Below are 23,730 nucleotides of genomic sequence, written 5' to 3' on the forward strand. Positions count from 1 at the left end.
GTACATACCTACCTTTGTATCAGTATTAAATAATAATCTTATCTACGTACGAAGAACAGATATAGTTGTACATGGCCACGAGACTACTTTGATCGATCGATAAATGGATTATGTATTAATATACTACTTTTTACCGAGTGGTTTGAAATTATTTAACATTTTAATTATTTTCGGCCATAAGAATGTTTAGCTTTATTATTAATAAAAAGCAAGGTTCGGAGAATTGCAACCTCACAAATTTAACGTCTTCATAATGTTAAAAAAGGTTATAGTAATTGTTTATTTTTTTACCTTTCGTTAAACTTTTCTTTTTTTGAAATCAGATAAAGTAATACTTAAACACATTATCGGAAATGTCTTAAAACTCGCGCCACTGAGTCGTGATTTAGTCGTGTCATTTATAGTCAATGGTTTATTCATCTTTATAGATGAACGAAACTGGGTTAGATTAAGTCTGAGCAGAGGCGAATATTATTCTCTTAGTAAGACAATAAATAAATATTTGCTTGATGTTTGTAATGAAACTCCTGCGAAATGGCTCGACCGATTTTCGTGAAGTATTGTGTGCATATTTGTTAGGTCTGCAAATCGCACATCTATTTTCATCCACTTTATTCGTTATCATCGTCTTTATTCCTTCATTAACGGTAAACCCATAAATTTTATTTTTTATTTTTAGACAAAAAAATTGTTTGGTCTCCTCTTAACCACTGACAGTGGGGTATTAAGAATAAAGTACCTAGTTGTGATTTGTAAAAACCCAATATAAACTAATAACTGATGTGATAATAGTTATACTAGCTTAAAAACCTAGAAGTACAGCAATAAACTATAGGTACTTACAAATAAATGTCATTTAATATTTGCTATCAAGAAATAGAATTTTCTTACACATCAACGTGTTTACGTGAAGGGCCGTTCAATTAATGGGATAATAAAACCATGATCCAGTTCATTTTTTTATTCGGAAATTCGAGTTAACATTAGTTAGTTATAAATTCATTCTAGCGTAAATCTAAACAACCGTCGAATTCGACGATATCACTATCAATTTAGTAGTTATTTTACGGCATTGTATACTTTATACGCGATCAACTTTTGTTGCACCGCTTATTGCTATAGTTACACTGACCCCGGGCTCGTTGCAGTCAAGACTTGAAAGTTGCCTCACGATTTGTAAACCTTAAAAAGATAGCTTAAAATCAACTGCATCGAGCCGCGAAACCATCGCGGACACCTTTTCATCAGAATCCCACGATTAAACGACCAAAGGACGCTTGGCCGCTGAATTGTTAGGAAGAGGTTGACCCGACTTCAACTACACACACATTCAGACTTGAAAATGCATTATTCACAAAGAATTAACTTACAATAAATAAACTCTTAATATCAAAATTTCATTATAACAAGATACGAGCATCGTTGTAAACAGTTGCCTACCGGCGAGCGTACACTAAACACATTACATCGCTGCATTTCGGGTGCCTTCTCTCTCTGACCGCCCGTCTGCAATGTGCAACCCGTTCATTCTAAAAAATATGTATGTACGTATAATACTATTACAAATGACTATAAAGCAATCCACGTGTGATGGTGGAAATTGGTGAAATCGAACCGACGACCGAATAGTTATGTAAACAGTACCTGTTCTATAATTCGTTTAGTTTTCTTTTTTAACAATAGTAATTAATAAAACGTTTTCGACTTTGATAAAAGTTAGAGTACAAGTTTATATAAGTTTATACAATAAAAAAAAGTTTAATATCCTTATCCTATGTAACAGATAGTCGTGTCGTAGCCGATTATATACTAGATTATGTACTTTCGAGCTGATTAGCGGCGCGTGCACCGCGACTGAATGATAATGAAACATTACATGGTATCAGGTTATCGTGTCATTTGATATATTAATTACATGATAATACGATATAAGTGAGTCCTAGCGGAGACAGCAAAACGAGAGTGGACGGACCTTCTCTACAAAAATAATATACTAACAAAAGAAATAGTCATCAGAAATGAACTTGTTTTTTAATATTATATTCAATTATATAATATCATTAAATATAATTTAATTTAAAATATATTAATATGACTAGAAATTTTTATGGCATGAATAATATTATAGTATACTATGAAGAGTAAAAAAAGCTTGAAATTCATTTTAGATTTTTATGTACGTATTAAACCAAAGAAAAAATCAAGGTTAATTAAGTATCAGCTTAAGCTTAAACATTAGTCTATCGAATTAAAAACTTTTTTTCAATACTTTGATCAATTACAGTATTTTTTTCGATAGATTACGTTCGTAGGTGAATAGTAATAAAATTATGATAATTGGAAATCAATAGGAGGAATAAGACTGTTGTTTCAGGGTAAGTGTCGGTAGGGTTGGTTGGCGGCCCTCAATCCCGCAGCTAGCGGGCTATACTCCTTGCCCGAACGCGGCCGCAGCGTACTTGTCGTATGCCGGACCACCCTGCGCACACAGAATTAGTTAAATGGTGCCGTTTCAGCCACTAGTGATAGTAGAAGTTATGCGTTACCTCATGGTAACGGGCGTGTCGGAAGACGAATGTGAAGAGCAAATAGAGAGGGTTTCGATGTAGTCTGACATGTCCGAGGTGCCGCTTGACGTACTGCGGCTGTCCGTCACCGCTACGCCTGCAAACACATTTACCACTTACTAAACGAAGTTTAAAACAATTTCAGTAAATGAATTAGTGATATTTTACCTCGAAGTGGCTTATTAGTAAGGACAGGTACTTCGGCCTCAGCGGAGCAGCATTTGTGCGAGGGTGGCGGCGAGTTGCGGACCCCGCCGCTGGAGCGCGAGCGGCGCGGGGCCGAGTGGAGCGGAGCGTGCGCTCTCCGTGCCGAACGGTACCGACGTCGTGCCGCCGCCGTCGTTGCTGGAAGTTCAAAATCGCCCGCCGTACACGCATCACCGCGAAGCGACCACGACGATACTCCGGAATCGTTGGAGCTAGACGAATCCCTGTTGCTACCAGATGGAATCACCGTACCCTTAGTCTTGGAAGCCTCCGAACTATCCGCATCCGAGTGCTTTGCGGCGCATTCGCAGGGTGTAGCACCCGCACCGATGTCGCGCAACGTTTCGATGGAAGAAGTTGACCCGCGGCTGCCTTCGAACTCTTTAACGTCCTCAAGGAAACGAGAGGAGTCTGCGGAACTGGAGCGCTTGCGGCGATCGGTACGTTCTCTGACCGCTCTAAGCTGTACTCGTTCGCCGTCTTCGGCCGGGGCCTTGGTCTCCTCTGAACCGCAGAGAGTGGGGTTACTAGCAGACTTTTCATCCAGCAATCGACTGATTGGGTTCTTTGCAGGATGCTTTAAAGTGTGAAAAGTAAAACCACTTATGGGCGACATCGGGGTGTACCCGGATGGCAACGGTTTTTCTTGCTCGAAGTGGATACTGTCTGTAGTATTGGGCTGCATCATCAAATATTCATCGTGCGAAGTTCCTTTGAGACGCTTCTCTTTTTCTTGAGGATTTCCACACTTTGTACACATAGTTTCGTCTTCGGTAGTTCGTTCTTTGGGTCTAATACCTGTTCGATTCAGATTGGCGCTCAATGCGTCAAGTTCACGTTGAGTCACACCGGCTTTCTTGAAAAGTTCTTTAGCGTTTTCGTAATGTTCTAAAGATAGAGCAAAATTCAAATTTTCATAGTTAGCAAGTGGCCCTTCGTCGATTTCAGTATATTCTAAACTCTTGGATTTTTCGATGCTATTTGGAATACAATATTCATATTGAAGAGATTTTCTTCGTGTCTTTTGAGAGAGATCTATCGTGGCGTACAATGCATTTTTGTCGATAATGGTAGGTTTAACGGTTTCTTTAAAAGATACTAAGTTTCGTGGGTTGTCAGGAGTCTTGTTGCAATAGGGTAACTTAATCCAGTTGTTCGCCCAATCTGTAACTTTTTGACAGGGGCAACTCGACTGTTGAAACGTTTCGTCTGAGTCTATCACAGTTGGTGGTTTTGGTTTTTTGCCAAATTTAAGTAAACAGCCGCATGACTTTTTCATTACTATTGTATTCATTGTAGAACTTTTTGTCATTTTAAATAACTCGTTATTTAAACATTCTTTAAGTCTTTTAGGTGTATCATAATATTCACCTTCGACCTGAAAATTTACATATTTTAGTGCTTCATTTCACGCAATTCTTAAAAGGTACTGTGAATATTGTACAAGTAATTAATGAACATGAGTTGCTCCAAGGTAGCAACAACAATTTGAACAACTATCACCAGCATAACAATAAAGACTGGCTGTCTGACCTGACTGCTTCAGGGGGGCATCAAAAAATTCGATACATGGATAAAAAATTAAGGTTTACGAAATTAGAGATTGACAATTATGAAGCTGACTTAGGGAGCTTGCTTACTTTTCTAACATCCTATTAACTTTTTCTCTTAGTTATTTTATAGAATCAAAATAAATAATAGCAGTGGTCTTAGGATCGACGTGTGTTACGGTTTTAAAATATAAGGACCATACTTAACCAAAGTCTGTCAGCCAATAGATTAAACAATTACCTCTGCTGAATGTATTTTTGGGACATCATAATTTTCATACGGTCCTATACTAGAAGAAGAGAGGCATGAAGAGTTTTCTTCAATTGATGATAATTGTGCGTGACTAAAAGATCTAACGGGCAGTGGCATCGGCGGTTTTCGTGTCAATTTTAAGTCTAGTGTCGTGGGTTTTGGAGGTCGGTCTGGAATGTGTTCCACGCTACAGCGACATATATTTCCATCTTGAGGATTCACTAAGGATTCTAGAGCACTTTCCCTCTCACATGGCACGTCATTTTTGTTAGATTCGTCTACTTCTTCCATCGTCCAAGCGGGATTAAAGTGTTTTGCGCCAGGAGTCAATGCAGCAGTTGAAGATCTTGAAAGAGCGCCCAGTTTTGAAATACAACTCATACATCTCTCCAACATTACGTGTCCGTTGGCACTCCAAGGAGCGGGATCATTACCGTCCGTCATATCGTTGACCGAGGATGTGTCTCCCAACCCCATGTCATCAAAGTGCCTTTCAGTGAAGGGCCAGTATGGGGATATAGTGCCGGGCTCTTCACCGCTACACGGATCTTCATACAAACGTAAGTCGGTCGGAGGAAGTGATCTGTCTACTGTGTTTACCTCGACCCGGGTGTTCACCCTAAAAGCTTTTTGAGACTTCGGGCTTTCAAAACCTACAAACGAAAATAAATAAATTCTTATGGTATAAATATGTGGTATAAATCTGTCACTAACTAAAATAAATTCAATAATACCGTCAGTTTTTTTCGACGAACTTGTTCTTCGTTTTGGTGAGAGCTGTCCCCTAGAAGCAAGATCAAAGTCTCGTAAAATGTCTGACGACTGGTCCGAGATTAGGATGTGTAGCCCCTCCCCCTTGCCACAGTGGGAGCCGCCTTCAAAACAGAATCTTCCATCAACGACACCGTAGCGCCTAAAGAAAGGATAATTGTAATCACGAAGTAGTTTTTATTGTAATAGTCAGAGTATATAGCTGAGTTAGTAGGTAGTCCAGGAAGTCTTCTTACCTAAGATGTGCGATATTCCAGACGCCCAGTAATCGCGGTGGTACACCCACTGAAAGAGCACAACTACGGCGATGGAGGTGCAGTCGAGCAGGCCCCGGCTTACCACTACCCAGCAGAACTAGGTAGTTGCGCGGGTCGCCTAAATGTGCCGCCAGTTTCACCTGCCATTGCATAAGGCGCTCGCGGGTCTCGAAGGCCAACACAGCCGTAAAGTCGGCACAGAGCAGTGCCAACGTATGAGAATGTTTGTCGAGGGTGAAGCCAGTTTCGCAGCCTACGTAACGCTGCAGCGACAGGGCGGCTTTGCTGGCTGCTCCACCCCACAGTGCGCGAGCGTCGCGGTACAGCAACAGGTGTACGCAGTCTGCAACACGCACACATGTTCGCATCGTTCATAACCTGCACGTCGTCTACGTTAATGCAGATGTGTGCATTATATAGACAACTTTAAGTTATACTTCTGCCCCGTCTAATTTTATAAATAAATAGCTGACCTAGCATACGTCGTTTTCCATGTATATTATTTATAATAAAAAATATATAAATATTATTTATAATATAAATATATTGCATCATAAAAAATAAATATCTAAAAATTAAAAAAAAATTAAGGGTGGACTACCCTTTATATTTAGGAGTATGAAAAATAGATGGTAACTGATTTTCGGACCTACTGAATATGCGTATAAAATTTGAGAAAAATCGGTCAATCCGTTTCGGACGAGTATGGTAACTGACATTGTGACACGAGAATTTTATATATAAGATTATTTATTACGCTAACGTAGTTCTATGGAGGGGTGATGTGTTCGGACGGGGTGAGATAGAAGGGGAGATCGTTGGAATCGGTTTCTATTCTTCGTGTTTTATGGAGTCGAAAACGATCGCAGTGGAATGCTTTGTAGGCGCACGTCGTCCCCTTGTGCGAACTGACTTGGGTCGTGTGCGCTTTACAGTCATGCGTCTAAATCAATTATTTGATATCTCTTTCATTATATAGATAAGCTACGCTAATTACATTAATACATGGTTCACTCGATAAATTAATATGTATAAAATATATATCATAGCAAATAATGTATTACAGTGTTATCTTAAACACAAAGTTACCTGAAAATCATATTATTTTAATATAAAGGAATAATTATGTTATCAAATTCAATTAATATATGTTAATAAAAATGTTGTAATCGTCAGCAATTGCTGTCAGGCGCTTATGTGCTCAAATAGATGAAATATTAGTTTATACTAGGTTTCGGTTATTAATTTGTTTAAAACGAGTTGTTAATTAGTGCATATTCGATGCACCGCGTCCACAAATAAATTGCAATATTTGATTATTGAACGATACTCGACAGCATTAGCTTTGAATTGCTTCATATCGATGACCGTTAGACCAGTAGTTTATTTACCGTTCACCGATTGCTAAGAAAACTACAAATATACCAAAGGAATTTTTAAAAAGTTTATTAAAAACTATCCTAACATGACAAAATTAAGTGGCAAATGGTAATACTGTGGTGGTGGTGTACCTATGGGTGAGGACTTCCGTATAATAAATCTAACTAAAATATCTCCAACGACTGGCAAATTTGCTTTAATTATTACTTTTATTACTACTTTACTTTATAATTTTAAACTTACGTATCATCACATCGTTTCGAAGTAATTTTTTTTTTTAAATATAGAATGTTGTAGTCAAAAATAAATACAAAAGCTTATACTAAGTAAATACAGCTGCGAATGCATGTAGTCGAAATGGAACGGAATGGTGAGAGGAGTATTCGTGTTGACGTCTCACCTGCGACAGGAGATAGTTTCCGCATTACGCACCAGCGGGATTTCCACTGCAACAAGCACATGAAAATGCGTACACCAACATTTAAATAGTCGTTTATAAAGAAATGTACAAAAAACCATAACAGGTAAATAAATACATACAAATTTTACCAACACCTTTAGATCGATTTATCAATTCTTATCTGGGAATATGTTCGATGAGGTAAGGTTACATTATAATATATATTAGATCAGATATAAAGAAATATTTCAAATAACCACCAACACATAAGTCTTGTCTCTATCTAATCTACAAATAATTTAATATTCAGAAAAGTTACCTTTTTCCCATCGCGAAACTTGACAGTGCCTTCGATGATAGTATTGTCGTCTGCCATCGTGTACCCCTCTATGAGACACCATCACATCACATCTCACCCCCACCTTCGTCACACTACACTTCCTCACCCTACAGCACACACTTAACTTCTGCACACTACACCACACTCTTTACGAAAGCTCTCTGCGACTTATGAGCCTCATCTGAAACAAAATACGTGACCTTGTACAAAAAATGTTACAATCGAAAACTACTTAATTTACTTTTTTGGAAGATTTAGATTTTTCCAAAATATTATAATATGTACGTATACATTGAACAATTTTGATCACTATCGGATTATAAAACGGTCCGATGTCAGATGTCAGGAAATGGAATCATAATCGGATCCATCATACCTTTCATAAATTTGCCACCAATAACTTGTTTTTTTAGTTCTTACGCAAAGATGACTATTTTCGGGAATAGAAGAAGAAGAATGTTAGTTGAAAACATAGTTAATACGGCATTAAGTCGAATTATCCAAACCAGGAAACATCTCAATAACACGCAACCGCCATCAGTCCGTCGCAAAAGGAACACGTTTGTATCTAATCTTGTCTTGCATCACTCGTTCAATAGATGTTATCGCAACATCAACTCCAATATCGGCCGTGATAATTTTATATCCCTCTAATCTAATTACTTTACACATGTATAACAATCTATTACCTTGTTACAAAGACTATTGTGACATTACACGACGTGCAGGGTGTACAATGTGTATACCATATACTTATATATACATATACTATATATACATATATATATATATATATAGTATACCGAGTATACTCGAAGTCGATACGACGCAAATAAAGCTCTCTTGTTTAACGAGCGGCACTTGAAATCTCGCGACAATAGGATCGCGTATCGATCGATCCAATTAAATTTTATACGAAACAAGTCAATTAGGGGCCACCCCATCCTGTCCCATACGCAACTGCACCATGAGCACACAACTCTACATATTTTCTTTGTCATTTACTAATGCATACGGTGACCAAGAGACCGCGATTAGCTCGCACATTATAAGTAGTTTAATAATCCTGTATAAAGATACAGATATTATTGAATCCAAAGCGGTTTTTGTCAAACCGATAATAATAGTTCTTTTGCAAATGATTACATTATTTATGTGTAGTATGTAATTTTGAAGGCCTTTGACATCATTTGATTTCAGTGAATGGGTTAGGAGAAGCTATAGTTTTCATACAATTTCATAAAATAACGGTCCAGTACGAGCGCATTAACGAGCAAATTATTAATATTGGTGAGCCTCAAACTAACGTTTGCAAATCGAGCACAGCTACTTCCTAAATACACAGATCTTATCAAAATCTAAAACGTATTACTCCTAGCAATCAATCATATTAAACAATACAAAAAAGATATCTCGCAAATCTCAACATGAACTCGACAAAGCAAGATATGGTACTTTCTTACGAAACAGGTACTACTACTAACCTAGGTATTATATGAAGGTGCTAGGCAATCCGCAACAATAATTCGACGGACGCTTGGCGGTGGATTGATAATATCTTTTATGGAATATACATATTGTTCTATTTAATTACCTGCCGTCCAATTAAGTACACAACTATAAACATAATTATAATCTTCTCTGGGTTTTGTCATAAGCAGCTACAAAGCTTTAAAAATGTAGCACTATGATGGATATAAACAAGAAGTACTCTTCTAGTGTGCCAAGTACTCTGGCATACTATAGTGTCGTGAGGAACTTCGACTATGAAGTCCATCGAAAATAATGTTTAAATTGAGCATTTGTGTTCCTTGAGGTTAGAGACCACGACAAAGAAACGGACACATTTCTGCGCTCGTATTTAGCTTTCTACGCTCCACTAAGCTGAATGACTAGAATGTGCAGTCGGCTGCAGGGTCAGAACGATCTTGATGTTTATAGGAAAGGCCATCCGATTATTGGAAGGGCATTCTGTTATCACTTTCACAAGTTCTTTTGTTATTATTTATAATTTAAGTATTTTCTGTTATCCTTCTGTAAACGTATTAATTATAAGCATTATGTATGTGCCGCCCATTATCGAGCCCTCACTATGGCATAACAATTCCAACCTTTTTTTTTTCCTTTTAAAGTTTTTTTTGTTATTATTAGTTATCTTGCATATACATATTTGTAAGCTGTCACATCACTCTTGTAATCAGTCTTATTTTTGGCCAAGACGCTTAGGAAGTTGAAAGCCACATAACACTGTTTTGTTCTAATAATTCGCTAAATAGCTGCGTATTCGATGAAAAGATTGAATGAGTTTATTTTTAGCGGCATCTGCAAAATGTCTAGAGCCTTTTGTAGTCCTATAATATTCAAAACAATGTAGTATTACCTATGTCTGATAACGATGTGGTTATCTAGGTCTATCTTGATAGATATACCTAGAATAACCACATGACAAGCATGCAGAATATAATTATATCAGTGTAAATAACTCACCTTGTCGTGATTAGCTGCCAATTTATAAGTTCATGACACTTACACACTCACAAACATAAAAGACCTCACACAGAAATAAAATAATTAATGCACTTTAACTCACACATGGTGTATGTCGTTACTCGAACAGCGGAATATGCACCACGAAAAGTTGTAAAGTAAGGGCCACAGAAAGACACGTGACGAGTCCTCTCACAACCCGTCGTCGGGACCGACTGCCGCGCGCCCGCGTTCCTGTGGGGTGAACGGGGATAGTTCCTTCGACGTTTATACAAAGGAAGAGAATTCATTTCTTTTGTATTAACTAAGAACATAATCGTGCTGAAATTATTTCAAAATTATGTTCACATTCATAAATAAAATATAAATTGATTGAGAGCTCTTCAAATACCAACAAGAGTCTTGTTAGTTTAATGGGTTAGCCTACACCTGTCTAGAACATCCCCTTGTAGCAAATGCGGTTATTTTACAAAAGACTCACGTGAGACGAAGTGCCCATGCAATTGTGAGGTGATGTAGTATTTTTTTTTTATAGAACAGAGGGCAAACGGGCAAGAGGCTCACCTGATGTTAAGTGATACCGCCGCCCACGGACACTCTCAATGTCAGAGCGCTCGCGAGTGCGTTGCCGGCCTTTAAGAATTGGTACGCTCTTTTCTTGAAGGACCCTAAGTCGAATTGGTTCGGAAATACTTCAGTCGGCAGCTGGTTCCACAAAGTGGTGGTGCGCGTCTAAAACTGCCTAGAAAAACGCGCAGTTTTGGAACGGTGGACGTCGAGGTGATACGGGTGGAATTTCGTATTCAATTTATACGAGGCCTATTTTCAATCACATTCATTGTTAAAAATGTTAAGGTCCATAACATTATTAAGCCACCTTTAATTATCTAAATGTATTAAAGGTAAGTTAGTTCAATGTAATGAAACACTTTTTATATAAATTGTTTTTAATCACAACAAGAACAAGCTCTTTATCCCAGAAGATGCAACCGATATACCGGATATAAATGAAGTTGAATATTTTATTTGAAAAAAGTTTAGCCTAAAACAATTGTTCTTTTTAGATTCAATACATAATAAATAAAACAAATCAATACATTAATGTTAAAGCAGTAGCTTAGGAATCATCGCAGACATGTTTCCCGGGGCCGATGCAAGCCGCGTAGGCCATTAGGTGGGGTATAACATTCTGCTCGTACAGGCCTGAGAACATAGCGTGATGTGGCCCTCTCGCAAATACTGCAACATCGTCCCCACCGTGTGTCTCCGAAGCTAGCGGGACACTAGCTGGGTACAACCACTGCGTTGAACCTGCCCATGAGAACAAATGATAAGAGAACGGATTTAACATAAATCAAAATGCAAAATAAATATTTATAGCGTACCAAAATCTTTGTCCTTAGTTACATCTACTCTTCCTACAGCATTTGAAGCGCGATAGCCGGGTCCGTTTGTATAAGACAGGGTCATGTAGGGGAGTCCATCGTCCCCGAGCGAATCTGAGGGCCCCAGCACATCTCCACCGCGGTGCGTGTACCCATTGAAGGCCATAACGTGTGCATGGTCTGATGTCACCACTAGCAATGAGTCAGTCTCATCTAGCAGCTCGGCAGCTCGCGCCACTGCCGCACTTAGCTCTATCGTTTCGTCTAACGCTAGAGTCGCTTGGTTGTCATGGTGAGCATGATCGATTCGTCCACCCTCAACAAACAGGAAGAAGCCATTTTTGTTTCTGCTGAGCGATCTAATAGCGGTCTCAGTGAGCTCGGCGAGCGTCGGCTCTGTCTCAGCGTTTCTTTCCATATTATACTGTAGATGGCTACCCTCAAACAGGCCCAGAAGGTACTCTGGCAGCTGGTCGTTGATATTGAGCAGCTGTCGTCTGTTCCATATATACGCGTTTGATACATTTTTTGCTATTTTATCGATTTGCCATTCATTAATAAGGTTTCGACCATCTAGCCGTTTTCCAGATGTTCCTTCTTCATCGACTGTATTATTAGGAAGAAATTCCCGTCTTCCGCCACCAAGAATTACCTGCAAAATTTTAAGAATGCGAAAATAATGTTACGACGTGTAAAAAATAATTGTATAATCCTAAAAAAATAAGAGAAATCTAAGAAAAAAGGTGACCTTAAAATCGATTCCTGGATGCTGATGCACTAGCTGGTACGCTATGTCTGGACATGCAGTGGAATGATGGCCGTCTTTGCGTACATCCGCATCGCTTTCCCAATCTCGTTGCGCGACTCGCGCGTACGCACCAGCTGGTGATGCGTGCGTCACTCGTGCACTAGTCACAATACCGGCATCGCGACCGTCTGCCAACGCCCATGTGGCGATAGATTCCACGTGATTGTGGGGGTTAATAGAAGAGAGACAGTCTCCACGTTCAACCTGTCCCGTCACGCCAATTGTACCTCGGTTTGCCTTCACTCCGCACAGATACGATGTCGCTGTACATGCCGAGTCGGCAATTTGCGCATCCACACAATAAGTCTGTAATGAAATATCCATATTATTATTGTCCTATATTATACTTTACTTATTACTTTACTGCTGTTAAAAATATTTTTTTTTAATATGATTGAGTTTTTGAAATAATAAGCAAAACAAAATAGCTTAATTGATATTTCTTTAAAAGCCAGCAAAGCACTTTCGTGACTTCGAGAATACCTTTGCTAAACCTAACGTGGGAAAGGTTTCAAAATAAAGCTCTGCTTCTTCCCCTGTGCGGCCGTTGCGCTGTCCTAGAAGCGTCCGCGCGGCCGTGAGCGTGGGCACTGACATCCCATCCCCCAAGAATAAGACTATGTTACGCGCGGAGGCTACTGGCTGTCCCTCAGTGCGGGCCGCATGCCTCTTCACACTGTCCTGAGCCTGGTTCATCCAATATTCGCTGTTCCTTTCTTCCTCATTACGCAGATATCGTTGCGATCGAAATATTTCTCCGTTAGTATTATGATACTCATCGCCTGAAGTTTCAATTATATTGATATTATAATATATACAACTAATTTTCCAGAAATTATTAATAATATAGTATATTAGTGCTTTAATTTACCTGAAGAACATTTTACTATACTAATAATTAATAAAATTAAAGAAATGTCAAAGGTCTTCCACAACATAGTTACAACACTTGTTTAAGATCAAATGCTAGTAACAGTCTTAGTGAATTTACTAAAAGATGTAATCAAAGGAAGCTGAGATGCTATACGATTTGCACTTTTTATCTCCTTTTCATGATAATATCACGATGATAAGTTAAGACTCAGTTTTAGATAAGTTTTAGATAACTTGGAAATATCAGCGATAAGTCCACCCTAAATTGTATTAAATCTTTTTAGATTAACGTTATTTGACTTAGGAATAATTAAATTGTTAATAATAATTCTGGCAAACGAGAGTATGAATTGAATTAAATATGCAACAAAATATATTATCAAAGCCAGATCCTCTAATTGAATTTGCTGCGAATTACTCCCATTGAAATAATTTTGTTATCAGATTGATAGCTTTCGGCACATTACAAGAAACGTCAATTGACTCACTTCACAATTGAGTCACTTGTAAACCAAACGTTTATAAATATTAAAAATGAACGATTGGGTTTAACTAAATATTACAGTGGTACAAATAAACGTGGAATAAAATTTTATACCAAGAATAAGCAAAATGTCTACTAATAAGCCTGGAATAACCTAAACCTATTATAACGTCGGCATAACTGTTCATACGTTATTCCAGCCGCCATCCTAGTATAAGCCTGACATAACCTAAACCATGACTCACGGATTTTTAATAAAAAGCCGTTTAAACAATGTTTTCAGAGGGAATAAGTTCATGGTAGGTTACATGTCGACTCTGGCTATGCTTTCTCTCCTTATTTATTTACACTAGTAATAAATGTGACCACTCATAGGGAAGAAGCATACAATTATGGCCACATTAGAAGTCACAATTGTGTAGAGAGATGTTTCGGTGTTTGGATTTAGGTATTAATTGTCAGGGGATTCAGAACATCTCTAGTAAACACCAAGATGTATATAGTAAGTAGCTTTGGCAATCTTGCACAATATAGCCATTGAATTGAAAAAGAACCTCTCATGATGATGATGAGGCCTGCCTCAACAACAACAACACCCTCACCTCAAAACAGTATTTTCCTCCTGTGGAGCAGCCGTGAGAGCCATATTTATTAAAAACTTTGATACTTCATTAACAAATAAAACATTTTTTACACATTGTTCTATTTATTTTTAAAATTTAAAAAAAATACCTAACATCTTTTCTCGGATCCGAGTGAAGCGGGGTCATATTAGCGGTGCCGACCACTCGAATCTGTGCAAGCGTCCTGTTCATTTTTTAAACAATCGCGATCCTTCGGTCTCGGATCCGAGTATTTGGCATCCATTGTGCCGAATACCCACCACCACCATTCACTCGGATCCGTATTTTTTTTAAAATTAATAATATACATTCCTATTTACTAAATTAAATAAGAAGTTTTTTTTAAGCGAATTTCGCTGTTCGGCTTTTACTTTGTATCTATCCATTGTTTAAGCATTGATGGTGTTAACACAGTTCATATGAAAAGTAATATGCCATAAATATATGGAATATATATATAATGGAATGGCGGTAAGGAATAAACATTTTAATTTTCTGGGGTTGGCGGCATTCATAAGCATATCATTTATTTTTCATAATTAGTGGTAAAAGTATTTTTCTCTTTAATTGTCTAAAATTCTTAACATAAATCAGCGTAAGTATGACGAATAACAAGTAAAAAATACGTTTTATGAATAATCAATAATAATTATCATCTTTATTTGTTATATTTAATCTATCATTTCATCAGTAAAATTGTAACAATTTATTAAAAATCTAGGTGAGACTCGTAACTCGCTCTTGTTATCGTTTATATTATGACACTGCAAAACTATTGTTATCAATGTATTATTACTTAATTTTGGAAAACGTTTATGAGTTTTCTGTTAAATTAAAAACATATTTGATTACATTAGAATGACGACTTGTCGCGAGGATAGTTTTCTTTTTACCAATCGAGCGTTAATTTTTTAAATTATAATCTATCTACAGAATATTATCAATATCAGAGAAGATAGTAGAGAACTTAGAGGTATTACAATATGAGCATTATTGCAGACATGTTCGCCTGGACCGATGCAGGCCGCGTAGGCCATGAGGTGCGGAATAGCATTCTGTTCGTAAAGCCCCGAGAACAAAGCGTGCTGCGGTCCCCGCGCGAACACTGCAACGTCATCGCCGCCATGCGTTTCCGACGACAACGGAACGTCCACGTGAGACCTCCACTCCTTGGATTCTAGACGACAATATTTTAATGGTTATATTTTGGTTTTATAATTAAGCATTACTTGGCCACTAGTATCAAATATATTCCTCACCGTATTTTTCCTCCTTTGTAACGTCTACACGTTTTCCTTCAACGTGAGCTCGAAATCCAGGGCCATTGGTATAGGACAGTGTCATGTACGGTACGCCGTCTCGGTCAGTGCCTCTCGCCGTGCCCAGGACGTTGCTTCCACGTGCTGCGTAACCATTGAAGGACATGACGTGAGCGTGGTCCGCCGTTACCACGAGCAACGAGTCTGTCTCATCCAGCAACTCAGCCGCACGCGACACGGCCGCACTGAGTTCGATCGTCTCATCCAGTGCCAGTTCCGCGTAGTTGCTGTGATGAGCGTGGTCTATGCGTCCACCTTCGACGAATAGAAAGAAACCCTTATTGTTTCTCTGTAGCATTCGTATAGCAACTTCGGTCAGTTCAGCCAGAGAAGGCTCGGTCGTGGGATTGGTGAGCATGTTGTACCGTAGGTGGCTGCTCTCGAATAAACCCATCAGATATTCTGGCATTGTTGCATTGGCGCGTAGCAGTTGCTCTCGATTCCAAACGTAGCTATGTGTAACATTACGTTCAATCTTGTCTGACCGCCATTCTTCTATTAAGTTGCGTCCATCAGTCCTAGTTCCACTCGATCCCTCTTCATCTACAACATGGCTTGGTAAAAATTCGCGTCGTCCTCCTCCTAGTATCACCTTAAATTGGCGACCAGGGTCTTCAGTGATTAATTGCGTTGCAATATCGGGACATTGCTGCGGGTCGGCCCCGTCAGCACGCACACTGGCATCGTTTTCCCAGTTGCGGTTGGCGGCCCGTGCGTATGTAGCGGCTGGCGACGCATGCGTCACCCGAGTGGTGGTAACGAGGCCAGCATCGCGCCCATCCGCCAACGCCCACGCTGCGATAGACTGTAGTCGTGCAGCAGGGTCTAATGACGCACTGCAATTCGAACGCGGTACAGAAGCCGACACGCCAAGGGTACCTTGGTTTGCTTTTACACCGCATAAGTATGCCGTCGCCGAGCACGCAGAGTCTGCGACTTGAGCGTTAACACAGTACGTCTGCAACATACACATACTTTTCACTGTTTTATTCTTATATAAAAATATATTTTGCATTTTAAGAAAATAATACAAACCTTGCTCAAACCAGACGTCGGGAAGGTTTCGAAGGAGAGCTCTGCTTCCTCTCCGGTGTATCCGCGACGTTGCCCCAGCAGCGTCCGTGCGGCAGCGAGAGTAGGCACGGACATGCCGTCGCCCAAGAATAAGATGACATTACGCGCAGCGGGACCCGTCTCGCTTCCAGCGCGACGCTTCACGGTCGCCTGCGCCTGCCCCTGCCAAAAGGATGCAGAGAGCTCGTCTCTTTGTACTGTACCTCGTACTGTACCTCGCACTGACCCTGGCTCGTCAGGGTGATAGCTATCTGTGGAAGCGAGCGCAAGGACGCCCGCCAGAACCAACGCTGTAAACATTCCCGTGTACATGACGATGTTGTGCCTAATACTCTGCACGTTTCTATTTATAAGGCCGATGATAGCGCTTTATCTCATATTTATTATGCTATTAATATCTGATAATGTTTAAAAAACTCAAATTCCAATGTCTATTTAACAAAGTAAAGTCAAGTCGGCCCGTAGCTATTACTATGTGGAATATTACATAATATAATTCATTGATTCCTCGCTAACTCCATCTTCATAATTAAATAATTTTGTCATGCATACCGGCCATAAGATTTATTAATAAGCAATCACAAATTAAAAATTATAACTAAATATTTTTATGCTTGTTCAATAGAAAGTAAACCAGCTCATCTGATTCATCAATGTCGAAAACAATGACTATGAAATGCGTCCGAAAGAGAACCACTTACTATTACGTAGTACAAGAATCTGCAAGTGCCGCCGCCGCAACCATGTATAGACTAAGCATACACATACGCGTAAACTTTGCCTAACCGTAGGCTATTTCTTACTCAGTTTAATTTTCTTATAAATTTGGGATCTAAGTTGGAACTTAAACGGAGAGAGAGCGCTGTGGAATTATTAATTTTGATAGTAATTATTACGGACAATTAATCTTTCAACTACGTGATAACTAACTACGCAACGACAGCCTAATTGAATTTAATACATTCTTCATTAAAGTTTTACTTAAGTGGTCTTTTGCTTGCACCAAACATAGGTTTCTAGCCCTCAAAATTCATAGTCCTCATGGATAAAATGTTTGTCTTATAAATTACGCCTTAAAAAAGTTTCGAAACATACTATTCAGCATTCCCTTTACATAATAAACACTTATAATAATTAACTACTTTTTAAAATCACATCGTAATATTCTATTTTCGTTCTTGACTTACAAGAATTTTCTATCTATGGAATACCATTAAGAACGCCATCTATCGACACGTGATGACATCTTGTAGTATATCGTGCGCCCGACTTTTGCACGTTGGATCCTGATTCTAATAATGTGATTTTGTTCGGCTCAATACTAAAGTTACAACATCAGTGCTACGGATGTTGAGAGAACTACTTCAAAGATGAAACAAAAACGTTGAGATCTGTAACGCTGTCGGCAGTTACAAAGCATGCGAAGATTTATTTTTACCTATTAAAAGGTTTCTACAACATCTAGAAGTTCTCAAAATCTATTTTAGTGAGGAGGTCATAATTCCACCGCAATTTTTTGATGTAAAAAAATTGAGATACAATAAAAACAATTTTAATTTAATGTAATAAAAACAATTTTAATTTAATTTACCAATTTGTATGTGTTCAAACTTAGGTCTTTCATGTGGGTGTGAAAAGATTTATATTCAATAAGGACGTTTGCCACCTAGATATTATGTGATTCACATATCAAACGCATAAAAATAATATCACCTATTTTTTGTAATTCATAAAAAATTAAAGTTCTTTTGAAATTATTTTTCTGAATACAATATCCATCTTTTTAATTCCACTGATTATAAAAAAAATATTTTCAGAATACAATGTATAACAATATAAATCATAGATAAGCTGGAAACTGCTGAAATCTTAATGTGAGTTACACAATGAACTACATATCTACACCATATCTAAATTGATTTCTTTACATTACATTGATTGTAAATTGAATTTTGAATGTTGAAAGTGAAATTGCCATAACTTATTTTATGTTCAGAGGAAGTTAATCAACATGTACGACGCAGTTAGTTACCGGCGGTTTAGCATTACGCATACCGACTATTTAGCAAAATATTAAATCTTTAAAAATAGATTAACTGAAATATAATATAACCAATTTAAACTCCGCCTCAATAAGATTTAAGATTTATATAATTTAAAGATTATTGATTAAAAGATTTATATTAATAAAATCAACTTAGTGATCTGTTGACAAATGTATATAATTAGTTTATAAAAAGGTAATAATTATATAAAGAGCTTAATAAACCTTACCTAAACTAAACATGTAAAATGCGTTCTAATGTAAAACATAATATTTTTTTCTATCCAAAACCTTAATTTTATATGCAACATTAAGAAAGATATAGAAACCTAAATTAAGCTCTGATTAAAAATAATTAACTATGATTTTAATGATAGTCTCCTTTTCTCCAGTGGCCTTGTCGTTGTAACAAATGCGGCATATTATATCTTCACAGTCAATACAACAAGGAACATTTGATAGTGTAGAATTATTACTAAACTAACAAAACCTTTTTAAAGTATTTGTTTGCAATACTTAATCATTCACTTTCAGAATCAAATTCCTCTACAGCATATAAAAATATTAATGGATATTATTAGATAGATAAGATTTTATTTAGAAAGATAAAGAGACTAAAAAAGTACATGAAAATCAATAAATTTATAACTAAAACACAAAAATCACTGAAAACGCACAACATTATATAAGATAATAAAAAAATAATTAAAGAAAACATAGAAGTTAAAACTAATATTAAAATGTACTTAATTGAATTAGAAAATAGTAGGATTAAATATGAATTGAAACCCAGAAAAATGATTGCAGATGGATTAAAGTTTAAAAAAAAAAGCTGTTACCCAAATGCTACTTTAAGATATATTTTAAAGAATATTGTAAGAGAGTCGCAGTAAAACTGTCTTGTCTCCAACAGAGAAAAGTCGATCAGAAAACGATAAATAAGTTAAAAAGTTTTTGTGAATTATTAGTATTTTATGTGTAGGTATACTAAAATTATAAATGTAATAATTTCAGAGTTCCAAATGTTCAAAAACTCCTGGTTGTATTTTTCTGCCTTTGAAGAAGAATATCACATTTGTATCAATGACGAGGACCTTAGATATAGAAAGACACAATTGTGCAAATATTTTCAAATAATAGAATTTCAACTGTCCTTCAAATTACAATAAATGATATCACAGATTCTTATATCTTTATAAATATTGATATAACATTAAGGTTTTGAATAAAAACATGATTCTGCTTTATACGAGTATAAAATACCAACATTATGTACAGGATAGTTTAAGTACTTACTAAGCTTTTTAATTTCATTGTTCATAACTATTACTTTCTTTAAACTGCTTAGAAAATATAATTAAATAAATATATTTCTTTAGAAAATAAACTAAAAAAATACTTCAACAGCCAGGTATTTAACTTGGTTACTTCGTTTTTAGTAGGCAGTCATTAAATAAATAGTAAATTTAATCAATCATTTTATTAAAATATTATGAAATACACAATTATCTTAAACACGGTCATACAATTTTTCATATAAAACAATAGTTGTCAAAACTACACTCAAAATTGATTTGTGGTTTCAGTTTATTATATATCTTCTTTTCAATCATAAGGGTAAGGCAACCTTAAGGGTGAGTTCGTCCGCACCTGTCCGCGAGAGGAAAAGGCTGTCGCCCTTGCGGGTAGGCTTCGGGTGTTGTCGGAGGAGGCCTTGGTGGGGAGGCCCGTCAAGTATGCGGACCTGCGTGCCTGGTCGAAGCGATCAAGCCGAAGATCAAGAGGTGCGGAGAGCAGGGTATGGGGAAGATGTTCCTGCTGTGTCCGGTCGCCGCTGCCGAAAAGGTGAGGAATGGGAGATGTTTGTGTTGTGTGTGAGTGTATACTGTTTAAGTGTTCTATTGAGAGATTGCGTTCGGAAAGCAACTGGCTGATTTTCTCACAAAAATGGGTCCAGTTCGCCTTCCTCACGTTGTATATCCTTGTCGTGCTGGCAACGTGTACTTTATGTGTGAACTCCATTTTTATTGTAAATGTGAGAGTGTTGTGATCAGAGCCTGTCACATCATGATCCACTCCAGTCCTCAGTATGTGCGAGAAGGTCATGAGTGACAGCGGTGATATCAACACGACTGGTATACCTTGTGTTTCCTCTGATAGTGTCGAATGTGTATTCTCCGCATGGTTCACGACTTACATGCTCATACTATCAAGACTCGCCTCGACTTCCTCACCTCTGTCGTTGGTGGCATTGCTGCCCCACCATGGGCTGCTCGCATTTACATCCCCTCCTATAACTGCTTTGTCCTGGAGTGTCTTAACCTCTTTTTCTATTTCTTCCAGGACTGGAATATGAATAACAGTCATCAAAAAAAAAAAAACACACTATCGGTAACAAAAACAATAAATAAATAAAAATAAAACAAAAATAATAATAATAACTAATATTGTATTTTGAAATAATATTACAAAAATTGATAAAAGATGGCGCCAGCTGAGAAATAAATTTTGTCCAAACGCGATATCATTACATGGCACAAACGACATAAGACGTCGATGATTATTTATTATGTCTTCGACGGTTAGGTTAGGTTAGGTTAGGTTAGGTTAGGTTAGGTTAGGTTAGGTTAGGTTAGGTTAGGTTAGGTTAGGTTAGGTTAGGTTAGGTTAGGTTAGGTTAGGTTAGGTTAGGTTAGGTTAGGTTAGGTTAGGTTAGGTTAGGTTAGGTTAGGTTAGGTTAGGTTAGGTTAGGTTAGGTTAGGTTAGGTTAGGTTAGGTTAGGTTAGGTTAGGTTAGGTTAGGTTAGGTTAGGTTAGGTTAGGTTAGGTTAGGTTAGGTTAGGTTAGGTTAGGTTAGGTTAGGTTAGGTTAGGTTAGGTTAGGTTAGGTTAGGTTAGGTTAGGTTAGGTTAGGTTAGGTTAGGTTAGGTTAGGTTAGGTTAGGTTAGGTTAGGTTAGGTTAGGTTAGGTTAGGTTAGGTTAGGTTAGGTTAGGTTAGGTTAGGTTAGGTTAGGTTAGGTTAGGTTAAGGGCCTCATAGCCTAGCGGTCTTTGTATGTGGCCGCTGTGGTGAGGGGTACTGGGTTCGATTCCCGGTTCGAGGATAAGTTTTCAATTTATCCTCGGCCTTTGGTAGGGTTGTACGGTACCGGGCGAGTGCTTAAACCGTACATGGTGGGCACGGTTGAATTTCTATAGTATGCAGTGGGCAACTATGGAAAGGAAACTGTGTAGGTTTAGAACGTAGCAATACGTTCTAGGCCGAGAGTGGTAATTACAAGTGGTCAAGTAATTCAACATTCTTTTGTCCCTGGGTTGAATGCCTAGTGCGACCCCCGGGGAATTTAATGTGGTGCCAGACGTCATTCATTCAGAATGGATGGGGCTGGCACTGCAGGCGATATGGAGGGTTCTGGAGGAGTTTTTAGTGGGTCGGGTTTCTCCCCTCTGACTAGCAGAGGGATAAGAGTTAACCATCCCCACAGTCCCCGCGTTAGCGACTGCATACGCGCGCGGGCCTGCATCTGTGCATTTCAACCTCCATTATAAAAAAAAAAAAAAAAAAGGTTAGGTTAGGTTAGGTTAGGTTAGGTTAGGTTAGGTTAGGTTAGGTTAGGTTAGGTTAGGTTAGGTTAGGTTAGGTTAGGTTAGGTTAGGTTAGGTTAGGTTAGGTTAGGTTAGGTTAGGTTAGGTTAGGTTAGGTTAGGTTAGGTTAGGTTAGGTTAGGTTAGGTTAGGTTAGGTTAGGTTAGGTTAAGGGCCTCATAGCCTAGCGGTCTTTGTATGTGGCCGCTGTGGTGAGGGGTACTGGGTTCGATTCCCGGTTCGAGGATAAGTTTTCAATTTATCCTCGGCCTTTGGTAGGGTTGTACGGTACCGGGCGAGTGCTTAAACCGTACATGGTGGGCATGGTTGAATTTCTATAGAATGCAGTGGGCAACTATAGAAAGGATACTGTGTAGGTTTAGAACGTAGCAATATGTTCTAGGCCGAGAGTGGTAATTACAAGTGGTCAAGTAATTCAACATTCTTTTTAAAGGGCCTCATAGCCTAGCGGTCTTTGTATGTGGCCGCTGTGGTGAGGGGTACTGGGTTCGATTCCCGGTTCGAGGATAAGTTTTCAATTTATCCTCGGCCTTTGGTAGGGTTGTACGGTACCGGGCGAGTGCTTAAACCGTACATGGTGGGCACGGTTGAATTTCTATAGTATGCAGTGGGCAACTATGGAAAGGAGACTGTGTAGGTTTAGAACGTAGCAATATGTTTACTATTAAAAAAAGGGCCTCATAGCCTAGCGGTCTTTGTATGTGGCCGCTGTGGTGAGGGGTACTGGGTTCGATTCCCGGTTCGAGGATAAGTTTTCAATTTATCCTCGGCCTTTGGTAGGGTTGTACGGTACCGGGCGAGTGCTTAAACCGTACATGGTGGGCACGGTTGAATTTCTATAGTATGCAGTGGGCAACTATGGAAAGGAAACTGTGTAGGTTTAGAACGTAGCAATACGTTCTAGGCCGAGAGTGGTAATTACAAGTGGTCAAGTAATTCAACATTCTTTTACGCGTTGAGCCTTCATAGCGACAACAGTGACTGTTTGCGCTCCGCGTCCTGAAAATCTTTTGAGGGTCTTTCCGGTGTCGGAGAATACTGTGAGGTGCATCAAAACAACCGCACAAGTGTGCTGCGTGTTTTGACATATATGTGATATTTATATATTAAATACTTTTTAATATATAATAGAAAAGAAGTGTGGGAAATTGACCCGGTGTTTTTTGTGTTTTTATGTTGTTTTTGTCGCGACGACATATTAATTTTTCATTGTGTTTGTGTTGTGTGGATTGTCCTGCATATGTGAGTACTTTTAAATTAAAAATCGGCTCACAAAGTTGGCCGGAAATATTTTTCAAAAAGTGGA

General features: G+C 38.2%; 3 protein-coding genes and 1 long non-coding RNA gene across 7 annotated transcripts; all 4 read right to left on the reverse strand.

Annotated features, from left to right (window-relative positions):
• Positions 1-946: 946 nt before the first annotated feature.
• LOC110993919 lies at positions 947-2,120 on the reverse strand. The gene is made up of 2 exons (XR_002600203.2): positions 1,645-2,120; positions 947-1,529 (listed from the first exon to the last, which is right to left on the reverse strand). It is a non-coding gene; the product is annotated as an uncharacterized LOC110993919 (long non-coding RNA).
• Positions 2,121-2,129: 9 nt separating this feature from the next.
• Positions 2,130-10,516, reverse strand: LOC110993943. Of its 4 annotated transcripts, none has more exons than XM_022260375.2 (9): positions 10,316-10,516; positions 7,705-7,906; positions 7,386-7,431; positions 5,585-5,948; positions 5,312-5,490; positions 4,566-5,230; positions 2,736-4,152; positions 2,547-2,664; positions 2,130-2,479 (listed from the first exon to the last, which is right to left on the reverse strand). In XM_022260375.2, exons 2-9 carry the CDS (start codon positions 7,759-7,761, stop codon positions 2,371-2,373), a joined length of 2,955 nt encoding a protein of 984 aa, XP_022116067.2. In that variant the 5' UTR covers positions 7,762-7,906; positions 10,316-10,516; the 3' UTR covers positions 2,130-2,370. The 4 variants fall into 4 exon arrangements, with proteins under 4 accessions (XP_022116067.2, XP_022116066.2, XP_045488896.1 ...); XM_022260374.2 differs by having other exon boundaries at positions 10,213-10,516; XM_045632940.1 differs by lacking the exon at positions 10,316-10,516 and adding an exon at positions 8,102-8,292.
• Positions 10,517-11,141: 625 nt separating this feature from the next.
• Positions 11,142-13,425, reverse strand: LOC110993901 (membrane-bound alkaline phosphatase). The gene is made up of 5 exons (XM_022260303.2): positions 13,277-13,425; positions 12,889-13,187; positions 12,346-12,711; positions 11,598-12,249; positions 11,142-11,523 (listed from the first exon to the last, which is right to left on the reverse strand). Exons 1-5 carry the CDS (start codon positions 13,341-13,343, stop codon positions 11,330-11,332), a joined length of 1,578 nt encoding a protein of 525 aa, XP_022115995.2. The 5' UTR covers positions 13,344-13,425; the 3' UTR covers positions 11,142-11,329.
• Positions 13,426-14,870: 1,445 nt separating this feature from the next.
• LOC110993903 (membrane-bound alkaline phosphatase) lies at positions 14,871-17,108 on the reverse strand. The gene is made up of 3 exons (XM_022260306.2): positions 16,740-17,108; positions 15,645-16,662; positions 14,871-15,562 (listed from the first exon to the last, which is right to left on the reverse strand). Exons 1-3 carry the CDS (start codon positions 17,088-17,090, stop codon positions 15,309-15,311), a joined length of 1,623 nt encoding a protein of 540 aa, XP_022115998.2. The 5' UTR covers positions 17,091-17,108; the 3' UTR covers positions 14,871-15,308.
• Positions 17,109-23,730: the final 6,622 nt, after the last annotated feature.

This window comes from Pieris rapae, chromosome 21 (genome assembly GCF_905147795.1).
Source record: "Pieris rapae chromosome 21, ilPieRapa1.1, whole genome shotgun sequence".
Taxonomy (NCBI): Eukaryota; Metazoa; Arthropoda; class Insecta; order Lepidoptera; family Pieridae; genus Pieris; species Pieris rapae.

What these genes read in the sequence shown, in the direction of transcription:
- LOC110993901 (XM_022260303.2), bottom strand. Translation starts at nt 13,343, where the DNA reads ATGTTGTGGAAGACCTTTGACATTTCTTTAATTTTATTAATTATTAGT. An exon ending in CCACGTTAGGTTTAGCAAAG is followed by an intron (nt 12,712 to 12,888) that starts GTATTCTCGAAG and finishes ATTTCATTACAG; the next exon opens with ACTTATTGTGTGGATGCGCA. An exon ending in ATCCAGGAATCGATTTTAAG is followed by an intron (nt 12,250 to 12,345) that starts GTCACCTTTTTT and finishes AAAATTTTGCAG; the next exon opens with GTAATTCTTGGTGGCGGAAG.
- LOC110993943 (XM_022260375.2), bottom strand. Translation starts at nt 7,761, where the DNA reads ATGGCAGACGACAATACTATCATCGAAGGCACTGTCAAGTTTCGCGAT. An exon ending in CAAAAATACATTCAGCAGAG is followed by an intron (nt 4,153 to 4,565) that starts GTAATTGTTTAA and finishes GTAAATTTTCAG; the next exon opens with GTCGAAGGTGAATATTATGA. An exon ending in GACACGCCCGTTACCATGAG is followed by an intron (nt 2,480 to 2,546) that starts GTAACGCATAAC and finishes CTGTGTGCGCAG; the next exon opens with GGTGGTCCGGCATACGACAA.
- LOC110993903 (XM_022260306.2), bottom strand. Translation starts at nt 17,090, where the DNA reads ATGTACACGGGAATGTTTACAGCGTTGGTTCTGGCGGGCGTCCTTGCG. An exon ending in CGACGTCTGGTTTGAGCAAG is followed by an intron (nt 16,663 to 16,739) that starts GTTTGTATTATT and finishes TGTATGTTGCAG; the next exon opens with ACGTACTGTGTTAACGCTCA. An exon ending in TACAAAGGAGGAAAAATACG is followed by an intron (nt 15,563 to 15,644) that starts GTGAGGAATATA and finishes ATTGTCGTCTAG; the next exon opens with AATCCAAGGAGTGGAGGTCT.